We start from the raw sequence: 23,761 nt of genomic DNA, 5'->3' as shown, positions 1-23,761 counted from the left end.
TTTGAGCTCTTTTGCAGTGGTGTCAGGTTGCATTACTTTTAACAACACTCTGTCATACTACAAGATTACTACCATTAAAATATCCCATTACAGCATGTTATGTGGTGTAAAGTTTAGTTTTTCTCTCCTGTGTCCTCCAGGTACCACACATGTGTATAGTTTCTCCGTAACTGAGATTTATAATAAAAATTTAAAAAATAAATAAATAAATGCACAAAGCTTTTTAGATCTGGCAAAAAATGTGTATACACATTTCTTAATTTGCCTCACAGGTACAGTAATAATAATTTTTGTATCAGTCTGACCAAAATTGGAATTGGTAGGGGCACAATGTCTTTTTCTCATACAGTCCACAGCGTCACTACGACAGACATACTTCAGTCAATAACTCAGTTTTGCACCTCTTTGTGTATTCAGGGACAAAGACGGTGGTCCAATTAAGCGGCCAAGTCAATATGTGACCGTAGCTCAACTCATCTGTACGTGTAATAGCGCTGACTGACATATAAAGTAAGTCACACAGCTCATGTTGTTATAGTGCAAGGTTCTGTTGGGAAAACCTGCATCCTGGCATTCACATGGGTGTTACTTTGACACATTCGCCATCTGCCCAAAATACTTTTGCAGGCCAGTAAGCTGCCGTCCCCCCATGGCAACAGCTCTCTCCTACAGTGTCAGTATCTACCAGCAAGACGGCAGTGTGTCCCACAAAAAACTGCTAAGGAAGGGCTCAAAGAGTCTAAGGTTTTCACTCAGCCTCCAAACTTCCCAGGTACAGTCCCAATTTGACGGGATCTGTGTGAAGCGAGCACAATCCCCAAAGGGTCCAAAGGATCTGTTGCTAATGTCTCCGGACCAGCCACTGCAAGACACACTCAGATGTTCTTTGTCTAGACCATGACTGATCAGAGCTCTTTTGGAGACATAGGGAGGACATGATCAATATTAGGTGGGCAGTCTGATTGTTGTATGCCTATTAATCCCTCTTCATGCAGTCTAAATCATCCATCAAATGTTGGTGTCTTTTAGTCCATCTTGTTTCTGAGGCCAGGGGGCTGTTTGCTGTTTATAACTTTTCATGTCAGACATCTGTATCTGGTACGCAAAATATTTTCATAACAGGTATGTCCTGAACTGGTTGGTGTCAGTGGTTGTAATCCCATTCCAAGATAAGGTAGTGTTTATTATGTTTTCACATCTCCTGAATGTGTTTGCCTTGCTTCTTTTTGTTAATGTTGTCAAAATGGCTCAAGCAAATTCATTCAAACAATAAAATTATCTATTTTTCTTTTTCTGGGAGGAATACCCAATAATTTAAGGCCAAGTTATTCACATAAGTCCTCCAAACTTGTGCAGATATCTAGCCCTTCTCTTAGCCTACGACTCAGCAAAGTCAGACAAGGGAGCAGACAGGATCCATTTTCCATTTTCAGACTTTATTGAATTAAACAGAATAGCTTTATATCCTGGGGTTTTAAGCTCTCGTTTTGACACTTTCTCCTCTTTCATCATGCTCATAGTTGCTTAACTCAACCCTAAACAGACACACACGCACGCACACACGCACGCACACACACTTAGCCTAGTGTAATCTAACATCTCTGTCTCTCCTCCACGATCGGTCTCATGAAGTCACTGCCCAACAGCCACTCAGTGTCGGGCTGAAGCTAAAGGAGCGCTGTTTGTGAGCTCCACACAGTTCAGGAGACTCCTCAGCTCCGTCCGCTAAGGGTGACAGCTGCAGCAGCCCCGTACAGCCTGCTCATATGGAAGTACCACCACCCCCGATAACATGCACCACTGAAGGCTTCAACACGCCGTCTTTTGTCTAACCGGAGGGGAGGAAAGTCGGGAAGCTCACTTTCCTTCCTCCGCTGAGGTTAACCGCGCGTCAGAGGAACGTTTTCTATTTCTCAATTTTTGCTATTTTTTTTTTTCTCTGACTGCTCCATTTTTTTTTTCTTTTTACTTTTTCTCTGCTCAACCAAAGCGCCGCAGCTTCTTAGAGTCTACCTGCTCGCCCAGCACTCATGAATTCGGATAAAAATGTGTACCTCGGCAGAGACAAAGGCATCATGCGGAAGAGAGCCCTGCTCCTTAGGAAGGGTTGCAGCTTCGAGATAACCAGGTATGTCCTCTTTTTGATCGCCCTCCGTCTGGGACAAGGGGGCGATCAAAATGGTTCGACAATCCCACAGAAGCAGCATTCTCAGTCGAGAAGTGGCACTTTTCAAAATGCCGCACAATGAGTTTTAATGTGTCTTTCGCCTCGTAGCCTAGTGATCTATTGTGGCCAGGTTTTGATATGTGCGCGCATAGATTGGGAGAAGGGGGATGTCCCGACACGTAAATGAGTATGGTCGTAGGATTGTCTTCGATTTTATCCATTATGATTAAAAATACACCTTACCTTGTCGTTTGTTTTCACCATTTTGTGTTATTTTTGTTATCTTAGAACCGCGCAGTCACATTTCTCATAGGACAGTGGATGGATGCGTTACGCACGGGCAAATTTCGTCTGCACCTGACTCCGCAATATTGACAGACCCGTTAAGTGGAAGTCCATCGTCGTTTAAAAACGAAACTCATGTGCTGATGGGGAATACAATCAAACACTATATTTCTGCCAGCCATAGAGTTTACACATATTTCAATCCCAACCAAACAGAAAACATAAAAAAAAAATAAAAGGGCATTAAATGATTTGGCATGAAATCACTGGATGTCTTGTACCAGGGAGGCACAGCTGGACACCAGTAAGTTCAAACACATCCTGGGGAGACAGACACATCAAGGCAGGAGGTCCTGGTGACAAATGGACCGCATAATGTGCTGCTGGTATGACTTCGCTGCATGGTAGGACTTGTTTTCTGAGATATGTAGCCTCCTGTGGGCACTTCCAACAGGATGACAGACTGACCTGCTCTACAACCTGCTCCCTCTCCTCATGCGGTCTAAGTCATCCATCAAATGTTGGTGTCTTGTGGTCCAGCTTGTTTACATGTAGTTTCCCAGTGTTCCTCTTGATGACACTGTCATTTGAAAAAAAAAAAGTACAACCTATTTTATTTAAAAACAGGACATCAATAATAATAATAATAAAATCTTGTCCATGTTAGTTATTTATTTAACTAAAACTAAGTCAAAATGCAGAGGCACAGTGTGAAACACTAAGTACACCCCATAATTCAACAGCTGGTAGAGCCATCTTTAGCAGTAATAACTGTGAGTTATCATTTTCTGTAAGATGTTATTAGTCTCTCACGTCATTGTGGACGAATGTTGGTCCACTTATCTTTACCACATTGTTTAATTTCATTGAGATTTGTGATAATTTGTTTAAGCACAGCTCTCTTAAGGTCCCACAACAACATTTCAATCAGTTTGAGGTCTGGACTTTGACTGGACCATTGCAACACCGTGATTCTTTTCTTTTTCAGAGATTCTGTTGTAGATCTGTTGCTGTGTTTGGGATCATTGTTCTGTTGATGAGCCAGTTTCAGCCAAGCTTTAGCTGTCAGACAGAAGGCCTCACCTTTGACTCTTAAATACTTTAGCATACAAAGGGGTTTGCGATGGACTCATTGACAGCATGGTGCCCACGTCCTGTTGCTGCAAAACAAGCCCAGATCATCAGCCCTCCTCCACCGTGCTTGACAGTTGGTATTTGATGTTTGTGCTGATATGCTGTGTTTGGTTTCCTCCAAACGTGCTGCTGTGCATTATGACCAAACATCTCCACTTTGGTCTTGCGTGTCCAAAGGACATCGTTCCAGAAGTCTTGTGGTTTGTTTTTTTGTGACTTTTCAGATCTAACCCATATTTATTCTGCCTTTTTATAATTGTACTGTCATGAACTTTAACATTTACAATGCTAACTTAGGCCTGTAGAGTCTGAGCCGTAGCTCATGTCGGGTTTTGTAGTTTCTTTAAGCGCCGTGCAGTCTGACCTTGGGATGAACTTGCTGGGACGTCCACTCCTGAGAAGAATGAGAGTTGTATTGAATGCTTTCCACTTGTGAATAATCTTTCTCTCAGTAGAACGATGGATTCTAAATAGTTTGTACATGGCCTCATAACCTTTCTCAGATTGATGGGCAGCAACAGTTGCTTCTAGAAGATCATTGTTGATGTCTTTCCCCTTTGGCATTGTGATAACACACAGCTGACTGCACCAGCCCAATAAATTGACAACATTTCTTCTTTTATAGTGGTGCTCACACTCGCTGAGTATCATTTAATCAAGTAAATTTGAGTAGCAGCACTTGGCTGCTATTTATCCTCTTAGTTCCTACAGAAGCAGTAAAGACTAACTAAGTTTTCACACGCTGCTTCTGCATTTTGGTTTAGTTTTTGTTAAATAGATAATGTTTTTGACCATCTGAGGTAAAGACCGGGTAGGAATCTGATGATTTTTTTTTATTATACCCTGACGTTTCTCTTATCCCTGCAGTTCTCTTTCCCCAGTACTTCAGCTGGGGACTGTTTGTTTGGAAATTGTGATTGTGTAGCTGGATTACGGTGCATTATCTGAAGCAAATCACATATTCGATAAGATTTTGATGTTATTTGGGGCTGCAAACCTTTTTCAGTAGCGATTAATGTGTTTATTTTCTTAAATAATTGTTTGCGTGTTGTTAATGGTAAATATGTTTTTTTTTTTTATTGTTCAGTTATATTTCTAAAAGTTTGCAGTGAAATAAGAAAATGGCTAAAGTTGCATGTAAGACTGGATCAGAATATTTTATGGATACCCAAACTGGGTCAATTTTGATCCAGTGATAGTGGACCGATTGTTTGTCCTTCATCTTTAAACCCCAAAATATTCAGTTTACGTTAGTATGAGACTTGATTAAGGTAGATAATCGTTCCAATCAAGTCATCTCACCACTCCCACCTTCATTCAAATTTCTTGCTATTTCAGACAGTCTGCGGAGGTGTGCAGGAGTGCAAGATTACTCATGAATCTCACTCCATTGCTCTTATCGTGAACTACTTTGTCTCTTTGTACATGTGTGATGGTGAGGCTCGTGTGTTGAAGATGTCAGCCTCCAGGCTGCCAGGTCTCACTTTCCAAATAGAAGCACGGACAGTATTCATGGTGATCTGTGTGTGCGGGAGTGAGATTTGGCCAGTTTAGTGCCAAGTGAGTGCTTACTTTTAAATTTACACGCGCCTTCTAATTAGCCTGATCTACCCTGCGTAGTGAAGGAGCTTGTACCATTTCTGTACACTGTTCACCCAGAGTCACAGTGAAAATCTTCTTGCAGTCTGTCTCTCAGACACAAGCGGTTTAACAGACAATCAATCAGAGCTGGGCGTGAAGTGCGACTGAATGGGAAAATAGATTCTATGCTGTAAAGAGAGGATAGGAAAGACACTCAAGTAAAGGGCTGCTGCTGAGAGGTCTGTGTATAATTTATTGTGCTGCAGAGATGCATGGCCATACACACAGAAGACATTGTGACAGCTTCATAAGTACACTCGCTGTATATTAGAAACCTGCTTTCTAACACACACTGGCTGAAGTGTTTCCACATGCCTGCCTGTACAAGTATGTCATGGAGTGACTTTATTGAGACATTGATCTGGCTTCTTTTCCATCTCCAGGCAGCAGACAGTCTCAGTATGCAAGACATCTTCTAACACTTAAAAGAAGGGCTGCAGCTCATCACTGTTTTTTCATCAGTTATTCTCATTTTACTGTTCGATGTCAGATTTATAAAGTGATTGAAAATGACCGGAATTATTTCCAAAAAACATCTTGTTTTATCTAGCAAACTCTTGAAAGCACAAACATTTCACAAATATTAAGTATATAGCAACAAATCCCTTCAATGGAGATTCTGATGGAAAATAATTATTTGCATTTTTGCCACAGAGAGAATTACCAATGAGCAATTAACTGATAATCAAAATAGTTAATCTGTGGGTCAAGTAATCCATTAATTGCATAAAAATCTAATGTAGCACTGTAGGAGCTGTCATGATCTGTTCTAATCATCTGAAGGTAATCTGTTTGGGTATAAGCACATCACATGATGATTTCTAATGTGTTTTTGACGCTGTTTGATCGTGACTAAGTCTTATCTTACAGTGTCAGCAAACTGCCAGCTGGCGGGTATTCTCGCTGACAGCAGGTAGCTGCAGAGGTGCAGGAGGAAGCAGAAAACTTGGATGGACAACTGGAAACAGTTATTGTTTTTCCTCCACGGTACCGGATTTTCTGATTGAATTTGGATGGTTGAACAGATTATTTGCTTATATTAGCTTTTGTTACTCTCTATTTATCAGGACTTAAAAGGAAACGTCATCAATTTTAAACATCAAGGTCTGTTTTCAGGTCTTGAGGTGTACAAAGCCCTCTTCGTTTACGGTGTGTTATGGCCGTTGTGAAGTAACAATTGAGGTAAAAATTGCTGAGCCAGGGGATGGGTGATAACATGAAATGCTTATTTTTATTTTTTCAGATTAAAATCATAACTTTCATGTGGGGAAGAAATTGGGATATTCCTTAAGATTAAGGTTCAGAAGAACTTCACAAGAGATTAATAAGACAAACTGAAAGCAAGTGAAAGTCAAATATAGAGCTGGCACAAAGGGGAGTCAGTTCACAGATGATCCTTTTCCATCACAAGTAGTAGCAAAGCTCGACGTTTTATTTTCAGTTTTCCATTAGTACAGCATGGCTAATGCCTTTTTAAAAACACTACCTCAGCCGTTTTAAGTAGCTAATGTGAAAACACAATAGATCACTAACTGATCAGGAGGGAATCTCAAGTAAAAATAACTACATAACATAACCTTTTAGCAGCAGGACTGAAGTCCTGTGCAGGCATAAACTAATTCTTAGAGAAGTTGTTTGGAAACTGTTGTACACAGTTAGAAAATTTTTAGACACAGATGGCAAAATAGAAGTAGTGGATATTCTATTGTATATTGATGTGCATGAAAATATATACCAAAGAATTTGTGCTTCGCTCTTTTATCTGCTGACCAGAGGTGAGCTCTGTCTGTTAGTCTAGTTTTGAGAAGCTTGATTGCTTTCAATGTTGGTCGAGCTAACTCGTTTACATGCATTTTCAAAATCCGGTTTTGCTCAGACTAACACAAATATTGTTCCCTTTTCATTTTTTAGTGTCATTTAAATGCACAAAAGAGATTCCTGGTTAGTTTGAGAAACAAAACTGATTTAGTTAGATTTAGGAAAAGATCGTGGTTCGGCCTAAAATACATCTTTTCACAATGGTAACGTTACATTACAACAGGCTTTTCTGTTGGTTGCTTAGGTGACTTTTAAACAATTTTTCAAACAACTGCATGCCTCGAGCTTCTTTGGTATACCACATTAATCACACACACATACACACACACTCACACACACAGACCAAAGAAAAAGTGTTTTGACAAGAAAGACAAATGATTTGTTGAAAAAATGTAAATATTTTTGATTCTGCAGAATCAGTTTTCATCCACGGTGAGTTAAACAGTATTACAGTTTAGTGGAGGGCTCCTTTAAGAACTATGACCTTATCAAGCCAGTGCAAAAGTAGGCAAACACAAAGCATGTTCTTTGCCCTCAAATCTTGGGCTTCACAGAAGGAAAACTTGGAAATCCTCCAGGAACAACAAATCCTAACCTAGTTAGAATCTCTTTCCATTATTTTCCATAACAATTGCAGAGTGTCTGATTGTGGACACACTTGTCAGTGAACTCTCTGCTGATCCTGTGTGAATGAGACGAGGCTACATGGTGATACTCAAATGAGCCAAGAAAGCACTGGCTTGACTGACCACAAACTGGCAAAAGAGACAGTGCCAGAGAGACAGACAGGACTTGAATGGTCATAAGCCAGCAAACATTCAAGCTTTGAGCACACAAGGAAGACGTTCTCTGATGAAGCCAGTATCAGACATCTGAATCTTTTCTAGGAATCTAAATGGCAACATCAGCAAATTCAAATGTGGTGGAAACTAGCCTCGTAGTGTGGAGTCTTTTGGTTTCTCATCGGTATTTCTCAGAACATTTGTGGTTAATTTCAGGAAAGGAATGCGCTGGCAGAGAGCAGTTTGACTCGACCACGAGGAAAGAAAAGCCAATTCATCATCCAGTTAACAATGGGTGATCAGAATACGTTGTTTTGGTTGGATTTTGTAACACAGACCTGACGAATATGTAAAGGTAAGGAGTTTGTTTGAAATGCAGGTGGGAAACATTTGGTTTGACCTGGATATGGTGGTTTTTAAAAGTATGTTGCTCATTAATCACCTCACTCCGATGTCTCCGATGTCTTTCAATGCACGCCTCCATTCACTTATTTGGCAAAAAGCTTCTCATGACAAAGCAGCGATAACTTCACCTGCAAGTGCATCCCCGTTAATGATGCAGGAGCAGATTGTCTTCTCATCCCCCTCTCTCCCTCAGTTTCTCACTTGAACGGTTAATTGAGTTAATTTGCTTTGAAATGCTATCAGTGTCTTCATTTTGCCTGCTGCCAAACCCAAATGTTTCGTGAGTTTTTCTGTAGCTTGCAGCTCCTCAGATTGGCATGAGACTGGATCCAGATGTAACTGAAGTATGCCATGCTGCATTCACGAGTTTTATAAGTGAACTTGAGATGGAGCTGTGAGCATATGCACCTTTTTTTTTCTTTTTTTCTTTTTTTTTTAAAAAGGGGAAATATGCATTAGGGCTTGTCCTCTTGTGATTTCCTGTTAAATCTTTTACAGAAGCTTCAAAGCTTTATGGAAATGGAGAACATATGACTTGAATGTCAGTCGTGTTTTTTGATCGAGGAACATACCTACAAGCCGCTCATGCAGGGAGCTTATTGATGTGCTGTCTTGGCTGCTGGGTGTCCCTCTGCGTTACAGTCTGTTATAAAACACTTGGCAGGGAGTGTCATTGATGAACTGACTGACACTTTTGCTGGTTTAGGGAACCCTTCTGCTTTTCATATAGTAAACTGTCTCACATATATAATGTGTTGGTTTTTAGGTTTGTGTCTGACATGAAGAATAAGTTAGTAATGTAGACGGTATTAATTCAAAATCTGAAAGATGTGGGTTGCAGTCTTAATTGAAGAATTGACTCAACAAATCCTCTAAATTAAACGAGGTATACATCGTTTCAGCCCTTTCTCAGAACCGGGTCATCAGGTATTGTGTTGCCTCTCAAAACTGGTCTAATGTCTCACGTATCCACAGGGTGTCCTTTGCTGGCTGCAGCAATATTTCACATGTGGAGAAAACACTACCTTGTCAAAGAGCGACAAGTTCTGCATTAGAAGGTTGACAGGGTGACGGCAGAGTAAAAGTGAACGTACTTTTTTCTTTTTTTTGTTGATCAAGGTCGACTCCTGGCTGAGACCAGTTTCTCTCCACTTCTTTTTAGGTAAAGGCTGAGGTTTGCATTCCTGTGAATCATGTTTCTTCCTATTTAACTCCCCCTTTGTGTTTGACAAGAAAAGTTGGTCAGTTTCAGCAACAAAAGTGGTTATGATTAGGATCATGGTTTCTCTCACGCTTACTATAGAACAAAAAAAGAAAGCCTGCACTAGGGTATCCAACGTATTAAGCAGTGGTATTTGATGAGCTGGGATTGAGACCAGGCTCCAACAGGGCAACATTATTTCCCTGGGCCTTTGCCTGAGCCTCCCAAACAGTTGAGCTTTACAACATGACAAAAGCATGGTCATGGTAGGGTGAAGTTTATCTAAAAAATGCATTTAAGTTTAGGGGAATCAGTGTTGATTGCAGTTGGAAACAGGAAATGGCTGGCTGTTTCCCCTATTTTGTTGACCCGTCCATTGAAACCAACCCTCTCTGTCTGCTGATAGCTGTTGCTGTATGAAAGTCCTTTATCCTCTTTGAAGACAAGATTAAGTGTAAAATAATAATACATTTTTTGGTTTGTTTTTTTCACATTTTATGAAAAATAACACAAATATTCAAAATTCACACTGCTTCCTTTCATCTAAAGATCTTTGTGATTGGAAGTCTACTTTGCCACCTCTCTGGTGTTTAATTCTCTCCACAGATTCTGAATGGGACTCAGATCTGGGTTCTGGCTTGACCACACCAAAATGTTGACATTGTTCTGTGGTAACCATTTCTTGTCCACTTTACCAGTATGTGGAGGATCATCATCTTGTAGGAAGGTCAAATGCTGTCTAAAGCCCAAACGTTTTACAGTTTCCATTAACTTCTCCAAAACTGGTTGCTATAACATTATGCTTAACTGCAGGTATGGTTTTATTTGTGGTTTAATGAATTTTCATCTAATAAAAACCTTGTGTCCAAATGAGCTTGGGTGAGCTTTTTTTGTAGTTTGTGAGTTGTCCTTGGTTTGTTGTCAACACGATATCAGTATCACAAAAGACTACAATAAATGCTAGGCTATAGATGATTTTGACAGCAGATATTTTCAGTTGAAACTGATAAGCACAGATGTATTAAGGAAGCTCTGCTTTTGTGCATGTTCCACAACTTACCAGAATGCACAGGTGCAGAGGTGAAATGCAGCCCTTGTTAATACACCATATGCTGAAGTATTTGTTATATATCACAAGTCATATCTACATCACAATATTAAACAGGTCAACAATGGTAATGCATATAGCATGTTTTGCTAATATTATGCAGCTATAGCTGATATCCATGGAGAGAATTCAAGTGTCTGCCCCAAGATGTTGGTAGTGTAATTGCTCCCTTTTCATCAGGGTAACACCAGTGTGGTGATCCTTTCTTTTGGAAAAAAGGACAGTTAGATTTTGGGGGAAAAAAAACAAACAAAGCAAAGAAATTCAGGTCACTTAAGTTTTTGTAACGTAACACTGATTGAAGACGTACAGCTACAGTGGTTACTTGAAAACAATAACAGCATTTTGTGGTGCCTGAGTCCAGATCAGAATCTCATCTAGACTGTGAGTGGAACTGAAGAGCAAAGTGATGACAAGGAAGCCCTCCAACTTCAAAGACTTGAGGATCGACATAGGAGAGTGGTCCAAAATCAAAGTAGAGCCAGACAGAAATCTTACTGGCAATGATAATCATTTCTGTGGTGCAAAGACAGCCACTTGTGTGAGAAAAGTAGAAGAGCAGCTGAACAATTTTGAACATATTGTTACATTTTTATGAAATTTCTTTTTTTTCAAAAGTGTTATCGCTATTATCTTTAATGCAATATCTCAATATCTCACTGTCTTTCATGATTTGTTGTCATTTCCACCCACCAGAAAAAAAACCTGAAACATAAATCAAGATTTGGCATGGATATAAATAATTTTGGGCCTAATTACAAGTATTTATTTGTATTAATGCTGGCATTTTCTGTTGGTCATTTGTAATGCATTCAAACTGATCCAAAATGTTCCGATAAGTTTACAATAACTGGTGTAAGTAAACTATAAAGTATTCACATCTTACAAGCTAGAAATAGAAAGTTTTGACATTGTAGATTTAGATTTTTACTCTGTTCATCTTTCTTGTCAAAACCTGGCACTTACATTACCCACAATGCATTACAAAATCGCGAATTGCCTGCCAGCAGTCTGCTCTGAGATTTAGGTGTTTCCTTTGCCAGTTCACACAGCTCTCTCTTTGAAGACACAAACAGCTTCATACAACATCTTTTCAGACAGAGAACAGATCTATAAACAGACCTTTGTGTTCTAGAAATGTAGAAAATCTAGAGAGTGTGTCAGATTAATTTTCTGTTAAGTGATTCATTTGCTTGCTTTGCGCAGTCTTTGTACTACATTGTTTTCATTTGTCTGAGCTCCATAGAAGGTTGTAAGTGGGGAAACTGAAATAGGCTGGTTCTGCTCTGCTTAGCCGTACAGTCAGTCCCTCAGTGAGTTCTGGTAAACACTGGACTGTAATCACTCCCATATGTGGCTGCATAGCTCAGCGCAAGGCGGCACAGTTTGGCCATGCGTACAATGCAGCGCAGCAGGCTCATTTAGGCTGAAAAATAGACCCAAATTACTAGAAGAAAAATACAAAGGGAAAAAAATCCTTCAGTTGATTACAACCCTATGTTAACTTTTACTCTTTGACTGGAAACATCTGCTTCCATTTAAAGCTTTAAGACATACCTAAACATTAGAATGCACTGTGCACTGCTCCAGGAACGCTCGAAGGCTGGAAAACCATTTCCCATTATAGTTGGCAGGAATAGACACAGTGTAGTGAGCTGTAGCCAAAGTTAGGTACTGGTTGAGATGTGGTCACCTTGAGCTGGGGCACAAGCCACATACTCTCAAAACTTATGATGTGGGGAGTGTTTTTTTAAATTTTTCTTCTTAAAGTTGTGTAAACTTCTTTTCTTTGACCACGGTCACTCAAACCAAGGTGAAGCAAGCTGAAAGTGAGTGTGTGTGTGTGTGTTGAAGTACAAGAGATTATAACAAAGAGATCAAAGAAAGTGTGGACGCAGTCAGAATACGTGTGTACACTGTACACTGTTTCACATCAACCCACTGCTCCCATCGTAACCTGCAAAGAGAGAGAGAGAGAGAGACAGGAGGAGGAAATGGAGCCTATGAAGAGTTACTGTTGTACATTTTTACCCTGCGGTTTGATGGGAGGCCCGCCAAAAACTTTCTCTTGGTCAGATGGTGAGAAACAGAACAAAACATGAAAGAATGAAATGTGTTTGAAAGCGCTTGCAGAAACATAAGGGCATACTTTCTGCAGATGCTCTTGACATTATTGTACAAAAAATGCTGTATTTGAAATGGAGTTTCCCCAACTGTAGGCCTCTTGCTGCAATACTTAACAGATTATATGATACCTTGATACTTCTTTTGATATATTCCCACTGATTTTGGTTTGCACATATATACAACAGACAACACAGTGGCTTAGCCACACAAGAAGCAAAGATGCAGATAAAAAGACCTCCCAAAAATAAATCACTTATTTAAACTCTTCCACTCTGTGTCACCCTTGAAGACACTGTCATTTTAACATCCTCTCACTTATAATGTGTAATGATGAACAAATGAGGAACTAAATTGTGTGCAATGTTGCAACTAAGAGTGGGAACACCCTCTCAGATAGCTGAACAAGCAACAGTAGGACCAACCCAGGGCCAGAAAACAGTCAAATACTGTAAATGTGAATGTTTAACAGTCCAAGATAACCTCCTGTCAAACAGGACTGTTTGTAGACATTCAGGCTCTGTTAGGTCACACTTTGACATTTAGAGCTTAACTGTAACATCAGCTTGCTGCCATGCTCCCAATTAGGCTACATTTACTAATGAGCAAATGTAAGTGTAATAACAAATGTAAGGACAGATCTTCCATAATGATCATTATAGTTTTCATTACCTTTTATATCAAGAGCTGGATTAAACACAGGTTTCTTTGAGTATAATCATGTTGTTTTGCCCACTTCTTCTGCTGTGTTCTATCAATTCAGTTTATTCATATAAAGCTAATCCACAACAAAGATAATCTCAGGGTATTTTACAGAGAAAGTTGTAGAAATTCAATTGTAGAAACGACACCTGAGTAGAAAGCTAGCACCACCAACTGTTCATCTCGAGGTGCTTCATCTAATATTTGTCCAAGCGCAACTGCATGTGATCTTCTAGTTACCCTGGTGTCGTGGATAATGGAAACAATGTGTTGTCCCAAATACCAGTTTTTGGTCTCTGTGTCATGGCTCATAGGTTTTGGTGTGTTGGTTTCTGTCTTTGATTCCTTTGTCCTTGCTCTAGTTTGGTTCTTTCTTTGTGCCGTGAATTAGTCTTTGTTCTGTGTTCCTGTTTGGTATTCTGTTTTAGTTTTCAGTCCTGTGTTAGATTATGTTTTTATGTTCCTTGTTTTTACCCCTAGATGTTCAAAGTCATCTTGGTTTTGTGCCTTGGTCTCATTTCACACCTGTTCCTGTTTTTCCTCCCACCTGTTGCCACTCGACTCATCAACCCTCCCAGTACTTATAGTTCTCCAGTCAGCCATGTAATTTTGTAGATCATTGTACGTCATACATACTGTTTGAGTCATAGTTTCATGATGTCCCAGTTAGTTAGTTAGTTAGTTAGTTAGTTAGTTAGTTAGTTAGTTAGTTAGTTAGTTAGTAAGGAAGGAAGGAAGGAAGGAAGGAAGGAAGGAAGGAAGGAAGGAAGGAAGGAAGGAAGGAAGGAAGGAAGGAAGGAAGTTAGTCAGTCAGTCAGTCAGTCATCCTACTTTTGTTTTCCGTTTATCAGTAGTTCTTTGTTCCTGCCCAGCAGCACCAAAGTTTTGCCTGTCCTCGCCTCCTCAGTCTGGCATTTGGGGCTGCCTCTGCAAAATCCTTGACACTTTGGATATTCAGCTGTAATTCACATAAAAAAAGTCTTCTTCTTTATAAGATGTACCTGCATTATTAAGCTCATGTAGGGCCTATACTATAACAGAAACATAAAATCAACAGAGAACTATGACTGAATCATTAATTGCAATTATTTGTATCAGTTAATTGTGTACTAAAAGTTGATAATTGTGACTAATCTAGTCTTGCGACAGCTGTGATGTGAGTAAAACCTTGCAGATGGTCACAACCTTCAGTTAATGTTGAAATTGAACATCAAAATGAGGAAATGTGTTATCTCTGCCACTCTGGCAGTGGTAAAATTGTTGGTGCCAGATGGCAGTTTTGAGCATGTATTAAACTGTTAATCTCCAGGGATTTTCACACACAGCAGTCAGGACTCGGAACAGTAAAAATGAACAGCAGCTCTTCAGATGGAAACACTGATGAGAGGTCAGAGAGAATGGTTAAACTGGTTTGATCAAAGCACACGGAACACTCACACCAAGAAAAGGAGGAATGAATAACATTCCGAATTGTTAATAAACTCACATTTAAAAAGGAACAAGTTTGAAGGCAAACTGAACAAAAAGCAATCACTCAGTCCAAGCAGGGACTCTGACCAGAAATGCACAAAGAGAAAGGTAGTATTGTTGAGAAATGATTGGAAATGAATGGACCTCATTCAGGACAAGGGGGCTTTGTTTACAGGCCTCTATGGCTAGAGCCACAAATATACAGAAAGTTAGGTGAAACAATCAAGATAATTGAGAAAGATGGGGGGGGGGGGGGGGTAAAGCAAGATATTCAATGAAGGAAACCTTTTAAAATAGTTAGAAATGAATATACATAAAATGAAACCATCACAATACCAGATTAGTTCATGAACCCAACTTGCCTTGCGTCCTCGGGCCCTTCACTACAATTAAGTCATAGGTCGAGTGCCACAAACCATCTGAGTATTGTTGCTGAGAATAGGCACCACTTTATTTACCATACTCATTTTGTCTACACCATTTAACATGACCGAGTCCATCAGAAAAGCATTGAGATGTGCTTTATCAGCTGATAAGATGTAGAAATGATGATGACTGCTGCAGAATTGTGTTGAATCAATGCCAACAAGAACTGAGGCTGTTTTTAGAGTGAACAGAGGTTTAATTAATTTTGTCGTTATCCAAAAAAACTCATTTATTGTGTTTTTAAAAAAATAATTCCTTCCAATTTATCTGCAATAAACAAAATAGCCACAAGGGGGCATACTATCCCTGTAAAATACTGATATGGGGGTATGATAAAGAGGGGAAAAGGATATAATAACAAATATGCACACACTCTACTTACAATGTGAGCTAATTACAAAACAGAAGATCAAACTGTTGAATAGATTCATGGTGACTTCTTTGTAACCATTTGAAACAGTGGAGAAATGCCTTGCTTGATACATTGGTCCCACCTTTCAACAAGTATGTGCATTACGAGGAAGCAGCATTCATATGGAGAGCAAGTGGAGTCAGCAGAGGTCTTCATTCTGACACAAAGAGCACGCTGTTTTTCTTTGTGTTCTGTAACACTTATATTTCCCTCTAATTCAGCCCTTTGCCTATATGCGCATGTGAATAAATATATATAAACGCATATGTCTAGTCACAGGGGCGAGGGAAGACTTGAGTCCAGAGACTGCCTGATTATTACAGACAAAAGGTTAATTCAGCAGATTGCATTAAATGAGACCACCATTATCAATCGCTGCAACCTGACATAGTGACATTTCACAGAGGCCACGTGGTGACTTGTTGGCATTTGAGACGCACCCGAAGCAAACAGGCCAAGGCCTGAATCCAAATGGTTTGCATGTGTGCAAGTTTGTGTGTGTCATTAGAACAACACGTGAGTGGAATACAACTTACTGCTTGCTGAAAATTGTGGAAAAATTTCAAACTTGAACAGATTTCTTGTTTTATCCAAACAAAAGACCAAAATCCCAAAGATTTTAACTATTTTTTCTGCATTTTTTATATCTTAATATGGCCCCGAGGTGCAAAACAAAGCTACAAAATATTTAAAAAAAAAAGAAAAAGATTGCATTTCACAAAATGTCTTCTTTGTAGATATTGTTGCATTATCTCTGTCGTTGTTGTGTTTTCTGAAAAACACTGTTGCGGTTTTGCTTTGGTTCTGTCTTTAGGGGTTTTATACCTCAGGGCTACCCTAATACAAGGTATTACAGGAAAAGTATTTGTTATGCAGCAAGTGCTAATTTTCAGATACTAAACATGCAGAATGGCAGTTGTGGGGATGATCTATGTAGAGAAGAGAAGAAAATCACCATGATCTTACAAAGAAATACATGAAGAGGCACAAAAAAAGATGGAAGTAAAGATTTTTATTTTTATTTCCAGTATTGTTAAAAACTTCACAGATAAAGCTTGATGACTTCCTTATCTCAATCTCAATTCGAGTAAAGGCTATAGTACAGCTTTTCACAAAATCTCATAATCAAATGAAGCCACCTATTACAACTCATTTCCTCCTGCAGGTTCATTAAAAAAAATGTGACATCATGGCAGGTCTGTTGATTTGCATGTTGCATCGGGATATGTGTGACAGATAAAAACCCCATTGTGTTGGAGTTTGAAGCACCTTATCATCCACTTTGAATAACATTGTGTGCAGTGTGTTTGTTTTACTCATTTTCATATATTCCCTTTTAAAGAAAAGACTCCTGATATAATCTAGTATCAGTAAGCCAACATCATTTCATAATTTCTAACAGTATGCATGAAAGATGCAGTAGCGTTCTCTGTCAGACTACAGAGCCAGAGTGGCAGCTGTCCAGAGAGAAGGCAGCATAGCTCAGAGGGATTATCACACTATTGAATCGACAGCTCCCGATTCGCATCATGCAGCCTCGTGCACTTCAGTTGCCGAGGCTGCACCTTGCAAGTGCCTGAACTGACACAATTAATGTACCTGTGCACCGCAACCTCAGTGGCATAGACACATGGACTGTAAACCCACACACTGTAAGGCTCACACCTACATTTAAATCCCTATCTTTGAAGTTGCATTTGTCTGGGGATCAAAGAGCCTGGGATAGTCCAGCACTGCCAGGTTCCACACTCATGCATGCAAACATCGAAGACTGAAATGTAGAGGTTATTCCTCTTCCCGATCAATGTTGACGCCCTCACAAGATACAAGGGAAGAAGAGTATTGGTCATTTAAAGGCACAATGTTACTTGGAATCAGTTTTTTTCATAGAAGCAGCTGCAACTATGTTGAATCTATTGAAAATGAACCCACACAATTTTATAGAAATGCTAAAGTGTGTTATTCATTTATTTCTCTTTGGTGTGCATAATTGAAACCCAGTAAACAAGCTAAATGAATTCCCTTCCCCATGAAACATTTGCAGGCCTGATTTTTGTAACTTTGAAACGTTTGTTTTCATCAATGCCAGGAATCCTTTTGCAGATAGATTTCCCATGACATTACCCCCACCTGCTGTCAGTCTAGCTTGCATTGCTCATGATAAAAAACTCTAAAGAAAAGCGTTATTTTGATAACATTGCTGCTTGCACTTGAAGGAAATGCTCCATATCTGTGCATTTGATTGTAATCTAGAAAAAGAGGTATTCCATAATTGTGTTCTATGGAAATCAGGTCCGCAGGGTCCCAACAACTTTGACAGCTCTTGTTTCGGCACACCCAAAGAGTGTGCCGAAACAAGATGGTTTTATGCAAGCTCAGCATCTTCTGACAATAAACTGGATGAATCAGGAAAAAGTTTACTTTGTTTAAGGCCTGTATGTGTTTCAGCGGCACACTCATGTGAGATCTGGCAACACAAACGTCTCTTAACACAGTAAATCTAAATATACCATCTATGTATTCTACATTTACTCATTAGCCCATGTAACTCTAACAAATACCATCATGCAACTCGCTTTCAAATGTACTCCAGTCCATCTACACAATGTTAAGAACAATTTAATCACACTTTCTTAAGGAAACCAAAGTCTAAGGCTTTTCATAGCATTAGTGTAGCTTGACATGTGTCATTTTGATCTTCAGGATCAGCAAACCTTACCAAACTCAGAGAACACCACCTGCATCAGTCTTGCACCAGTTGTCAGTACACAACAAATGTAACCCATGTTTATGATTTCAGCAACTCATCAAATAAAAAAACTTGTGACATTTTTAGACAAATTTCACAAATTAAATCCTTTAATCCTAAATTGATGGTTTGATTTTCAGCTAAGGATCTTTTCTGTTTGTTTTCTGTCTTCGTCCTCTCTCAAATTTACAGCAAAATAACTGATCTGTTAAGTGAACACGACTATATTCCGATGACTGACATTCTTAAGCAAAAAGTCTCAGATTACACTTCCTCAAATGTAAATGTTTGACTTTTTAAGAACCAAACCATTTCAGTCCAATGAGAAAATGATCACAAGTCTATTTGAGTAAAATCAAGTTGCACAATTGACAAAGTAAATCATGTATTTTGTGTATTTTTGTAGATTCGAGACTCATTTTCTTGTGTGGAATTGGTAGATTACATACATCTCCTGAAGCAGGTTGTGATCACATTACACCAGCTCTCTCTGTGCATAACGGTGTAGTTACCTATTCAGGATGATTGCCCCTCAGCCCCATGATCAGCTTGATCTTTATAGAGGAAGTCTTCCCCATTTTCACTTTCCTCGTTAAAGAGTGACCTCATAAACATTTGCTAAAAAATGGATGCTATTATGCAAAGGCCACGGGGGCCAGTGGGAGGCAAAGTGTGACCATAGGAGGGTGTGCGATGAAGTTGTGTTTATGTAAGATTTATGACTGTTTCTGTGCGTGTGACTTATCTGCTTCTAAGCTCTAATTGGAGTCAGAGGTGTTCAGGTGTCTCAGGTTGGTTGCTTGTAACTCGATCCTGACATGAGCCAAACAAAGCCTTTATTTTCTCTGTTCTCATTTGAAAAGGCTTCATTTTTGTTGAGGCTTCGGGCTTTTGCAGATTCCAGCTGCATTTCAGCATGAGCTATATTTAAAGGTAGTCGCATTTAGAAAGAGAAAGGGGGGAAAAAAGAAAATGTCATGTGTGTTGGTAGCTTTAGGTGTTTCCCTACGGTGTGGTGAACCACAGAGGGGGGTTTCTATTGATTAAAAATTAATGAGCAGCTGAGTGCCGTGTAGCCTGAGCCAAACATTCCTGCACCCTTTTATGTTGTGTGTGTATGTAGACTGAGCTGCAGATACAGGCTGTGTGGCTAGACAATTGAGAAGGTATCAGATTTGCCTAAGCTCATATTTCACCTGCTGTCTTTATGTGCGTGTGTGTGTGTGTGTGTTTACATTGAAAAGATGGAGAGCACAGAATCAAGAATTAAAGTCCTTCATGACATGTTTTTTTGTTATGTCCTTCTTTTTACTTTTTTGATACTCTTGTGTCCTGCCCTCATTGCTCAGCTCTGCTTTCCCTGTCTGCTCCATTCTTTTTTCCCACATGTTGACGTGTGATAAGTATTTTCTGTGGCCTCTGTCAAACTATTATGTCTGTTTTGTATTTTTCCTTAAACACTGTATTTCAAATAGTTTTTGGTGGCTGTAGTTCTTTCCACTGTCCATACAATACAGAGATCTATTACTAATGCAGTTCCCACATGAGAGCGTATTCTCTTATTCTCCAAAGATGCATTTTCATCTTCAGTCAAAGCTAATTAAAGTCCTGGTAGTCTGACTTTACAAATTAAGCGGTTTGTTTATTAACTGCAGACTTTTGAGAACGAAATGTCTTCTTTCTTCCCTTTATCCGTCAAATGCAACTTAGCAAGGAAACACTATTGTGACAAATAAAAAGAGGGGAATTCAAACTAAAAGGTCGTTTTGAGGAAGTCTTCCCCATCATTTTCTGTGGGATGTCATTCGGAAGGAATTTCTTCATATCCAGCATGAGCAAGAGGAACATTTACACAGACCATCTTGGGTGTTTCTAGGCAATTTTATTAAATACTGAGCAGGTTGTTTGATATAGCATCTGTCTATCGCAGGCAAACGTCATCAAATTAGATAAATTCAGTGCTACAAAGCAAAGCCAAGCAGTAAATAGGAGCCACCTTCGTTGACTGTCCTCACAACTAAGACTCACCTGTAGCCGTCAGTACATGTTGACTGGTTGAAACTTTTTAGGCCCAATCAGAAAGATCTGAGCCTGAATTCTCTTGTGATTCTGATCTTGAGAATAGATGCTTCACATGATGAGCCAACAACGGTGACTTTTTTTTCCACCAAAATCTAAACAACAATTGCTTTGTGCCTAAACCAAACCAACTGTGCCAAAGACAAAGGTTATAAATCAACTGTTGATTATAACCCTGGTTGATAAGGCTGACACAGATGCATGTCGCAAAGCGGGTTAGTTTTTATATTTTCTTTATAATTAGGAAATATATAAATAAAATAAAATGAATGATAAACAAATGTCAGTGCAACACAAAGGTTAAGAAGTGGATGTTTTGTGTAGCATAAATGCAGCCTGAGAATTCTGTGTGCATACCTGTGAATGTCATACCTCTCTTGATGTGAAATACGCAGAGTTCATTAATGGCCTTGAGAAAGATTTATATTGATAAGGTAAAAAGATAAGACAACATAGAGTTGAGATGATGAATGAAAGAGTGGATGAATGATCTCATTATTGCTGGATGTGTGGTTGTGAGAGAGATTGTGGGAAGACCTGAGAGCACACGGGAGGCATTGACTGGTGAGAATCATCAAGGCCAAAGACACACAGAGATCAGAGTTTCCTAAAGAAGAGATATCTAAGTATCTCTTGATAGGAACATCTTTTAGTTTGCCAGTTTGTGGGAAAGAAAAACTTACGATTTTACAGTCAATTGAAAACTAATCAAGTGCTTTGTTATTACATTTGCCCCTGGCACCAAATAGAAGGGATAACCACCTGTGAAAGGGAATAATTGTGTAATTATTGTTTCTATTCACAGATAGTGAGTGATGTAATTAGGAAACGACTGAGTAACCAGCCAATGTTTTCATAAAAGTTGACTGGTAATAGATAGTAACAGATTACGTGTCATCAGATCACTAAAGGTAACCAGGTATAGTAAATATACTGATATCATATTACATTTGAAAAAAATGTGTAATTAGATTAAAGTTATGTTGTCAAGGGTTATTTGCTTACTTGCTTAGAACTCCCCAAGCCTGAATATGGCTTACAAGGAAGTGAAAACTACAAAGCATTAGTGTCTTTGTAAGATTAATAATATCATGAGTTCATGTTGCACTGACCAGCAGAGGCATTTGAGTCATAAAAGAGAAAATGCACATTTTGATCTTGCTCATGTGTCATGAGATGGTAGGAAGCTCAGCCTCACTCCTGCATACAGACATCACTTTAGTTCCTGGTTACTATAAAAACCCTGCGTAATTAACGGTGATGTTAAAAAAAAAAGAATAAGCTGCTCTGAATGGTGGTTTTTTTTGTTTGTTTCTTTTGTTTTTTGCTATGCGGAACCTCCAACAATAACAAAAAAAGGACAAAAATTGTGTTGACTTGAAATGCAACATTGATGTGTGTGTGTGTGTGTGTGAGAGAGAGAGAGAGAGGGAGAGAGAGGGAGAGGAGGGGGGAGTAGTCAGAGAGAAGAGAGATAACACAGTAAACACACAGCTCCTGTGGCAGATCCGTTCCGCTTCATCATAATGCAGTGAGGAACAGTTTCGTGCTGAGAGAGGAGCCAAAGGGAGTCGGACCACCAACCGGTTTGTGATCAGATGTTGTCGGAGTTTGCGCAGCAGTGATGTTCCTGCGCTTTTAGCTGCAAGAGAAACACACACAGAGGGGAAGAAGGCACCGGTTTGTTGTCGACTTGTCCGCTGGACTGACATCGCATGGGGACATGAACAGTGTGGATCCAGCCTCTAACAAACTGTTGACTTTCAATCAGCGGTAAAAAAAAAAAAAAAAAAAAAAGAGAGAGAGAGAGAGAGAGAAAAAGAAAAGAAAAGAATGACAAACTAAATCCTGCTCATACCTGTGTGAATGCATGTACATGCTCATCTGTTGAATGTGTATTGCTCTCTGCCGTCTCGTAGTATCCCTGCAGCGTTTCATGCAGCCCAGAGCAGATTAGAATGATCTAAACACCTGCTTCTGTGTACAGACCGTTTGTTGGTGCGCTAAGTGCCTCATTAAGCTGTTGGATCGGTTAATAATGCTGACGTTAAGTGACAGTTTTGCTCGAGTTTTAATACTTTATATGCAATGTGAATTATTTGTTGAGCTTTTACGCGTGGATTGCTGGAAAACTGGTCACCACTCGAATCTACAAGTCTCTAGTTGGGAAGTATTTACGCTTTGCAACAGTGTCGGCCACGACAGCTTTTAATTAAACTACAGAGCTGGTTGATGCGCAGTTTTCTACGAAATGTTTTTGGTCAACTGATCGGTCCTTTTCTCAAAGAACAGACAGTACAGTGTGTACACGGAAAAATGTGAATTATTCATGTCATGCTTTCCAGTTCAAGGTAGAGGTGCATACAGCCCTGGCAGTATGACAGCGGCAGAATAGCGTACGTGGCCGCATTTAATTCAGGCATCTGGCTGAAATTGTGCAGCTTATTCAGATGTAGTCCAAGGTTGGCTTGTTGCTGCTCTCTTCCAGCTTCTTATTGCCGGATCCGAAAATGCCACCACTGCAGCTCTTCACCAACTTAAAAGTAATGCTGGAGAGCTCTGGGCTGCAGTGACAGTTAAATAGACAGAGAGGTATTAAAATATAAGGGTTTTATGGCGCTGGGCTGCCAAAAGCAGAGGCACTTTTTCTAGTGTGGAACATATGTGTGGTAAGATAAGTCCTGAAATGTCCATTCATCATAGAAAATGTTGTAATGACTTATCATATTGCTGTCATGGCATGATTAGTCTTTTTTGGTCCCATTTTGTTTGAGAATAGTCTGCGTCCAGTTCGAATAGTTTTATAGTAACACCACTGTTCCTAAATCGCTTTGTGACGTATTTTATTAATAACAATTTCGAGGCTATGACTGAAAATTTTAGGAGGAGCAGCATTTAGACTGTTATTATACTGTAGTGTGTCAAGCAGCTGTGCTACAAAACTGTCACATGTTTTGGACAGTACTGACTTTAATTCTTAGTGAGTATTTTGTTGTATAGTTCCAATAGTTTATTCATTACTGACACATTATGTTAAAAAGCCTTTGTGATGTTATGTGGTTTCTTAGTTTTATGTCAAATTACCTTTTGTTTCTTTTTTTTTAAAGCTTTTCAATCCCAAAAGTGTAGAATCGCCTTTACTCTTGTTACTGTTACTTGGTACTGTTATGTGTTACAGAATCATTTAGGTTTATTTTTGAGAAACACTAGTGAGTATAGTGTGATGAGTGGCGGCATGATCCATTCTTGCTTGCTTTT

General features: G+C 39.4%; 1 protein-coding gene across 7 annotated transcripts in view; it reads left to right on the top strand.

The window, feature by feature from the left end:
* Window positions 1-1,608: 1,608 nt before the first annotated feature.
* The window catches only part of garnl3 (GTPase activating Rap/RanGAP domain like 3), a 73,067-nt gene continuing 50,914 nt past the window's right edge, over window positions 1,609-23,761 (top strand). For 6 of the 7 annotated variants that reach the window (XM_072371319.1, XM_072371315.1, XM_072371318.1 and 3 more), the window contains exon 1: window positions 1,609-2,128. In XM_072371319.1, coding sequence (XP_072227420.1) covers window positions 2,031-2,128 — 98 coding nt within the window. In that variant the 5' untranslated portion in view covers window positions 1,609-2,030. Of the gene's footprint in view, window positions 2,129-21,960; window positions 22,277-23,761 lie in introns of those variants that run through there. The other variant, XM_072371316.1, reaches the window with a different exon arrangement.

Source organism: Leuresthes tenuis, unplaced genomic scaffold (genome assembly GCF_036924035.1).
Source record: "Leuresthes tenuis unplaced genomic scaffold, fLeuTen1.0.hap1 SCAF_19, whole genome shotgun sequence".
In the NCBI taxonomy this organism is placed as follows: domain Eukaryota; kingdom Metazoa; phylum Chordata; class Actinopteri; order Atheriniformes; family Atherinopsidae; genus Leuresthes; species Leuresthes tenuis.
This window is presented reverse-complemented; position numbering and strand designations above follow the sequence as displayed.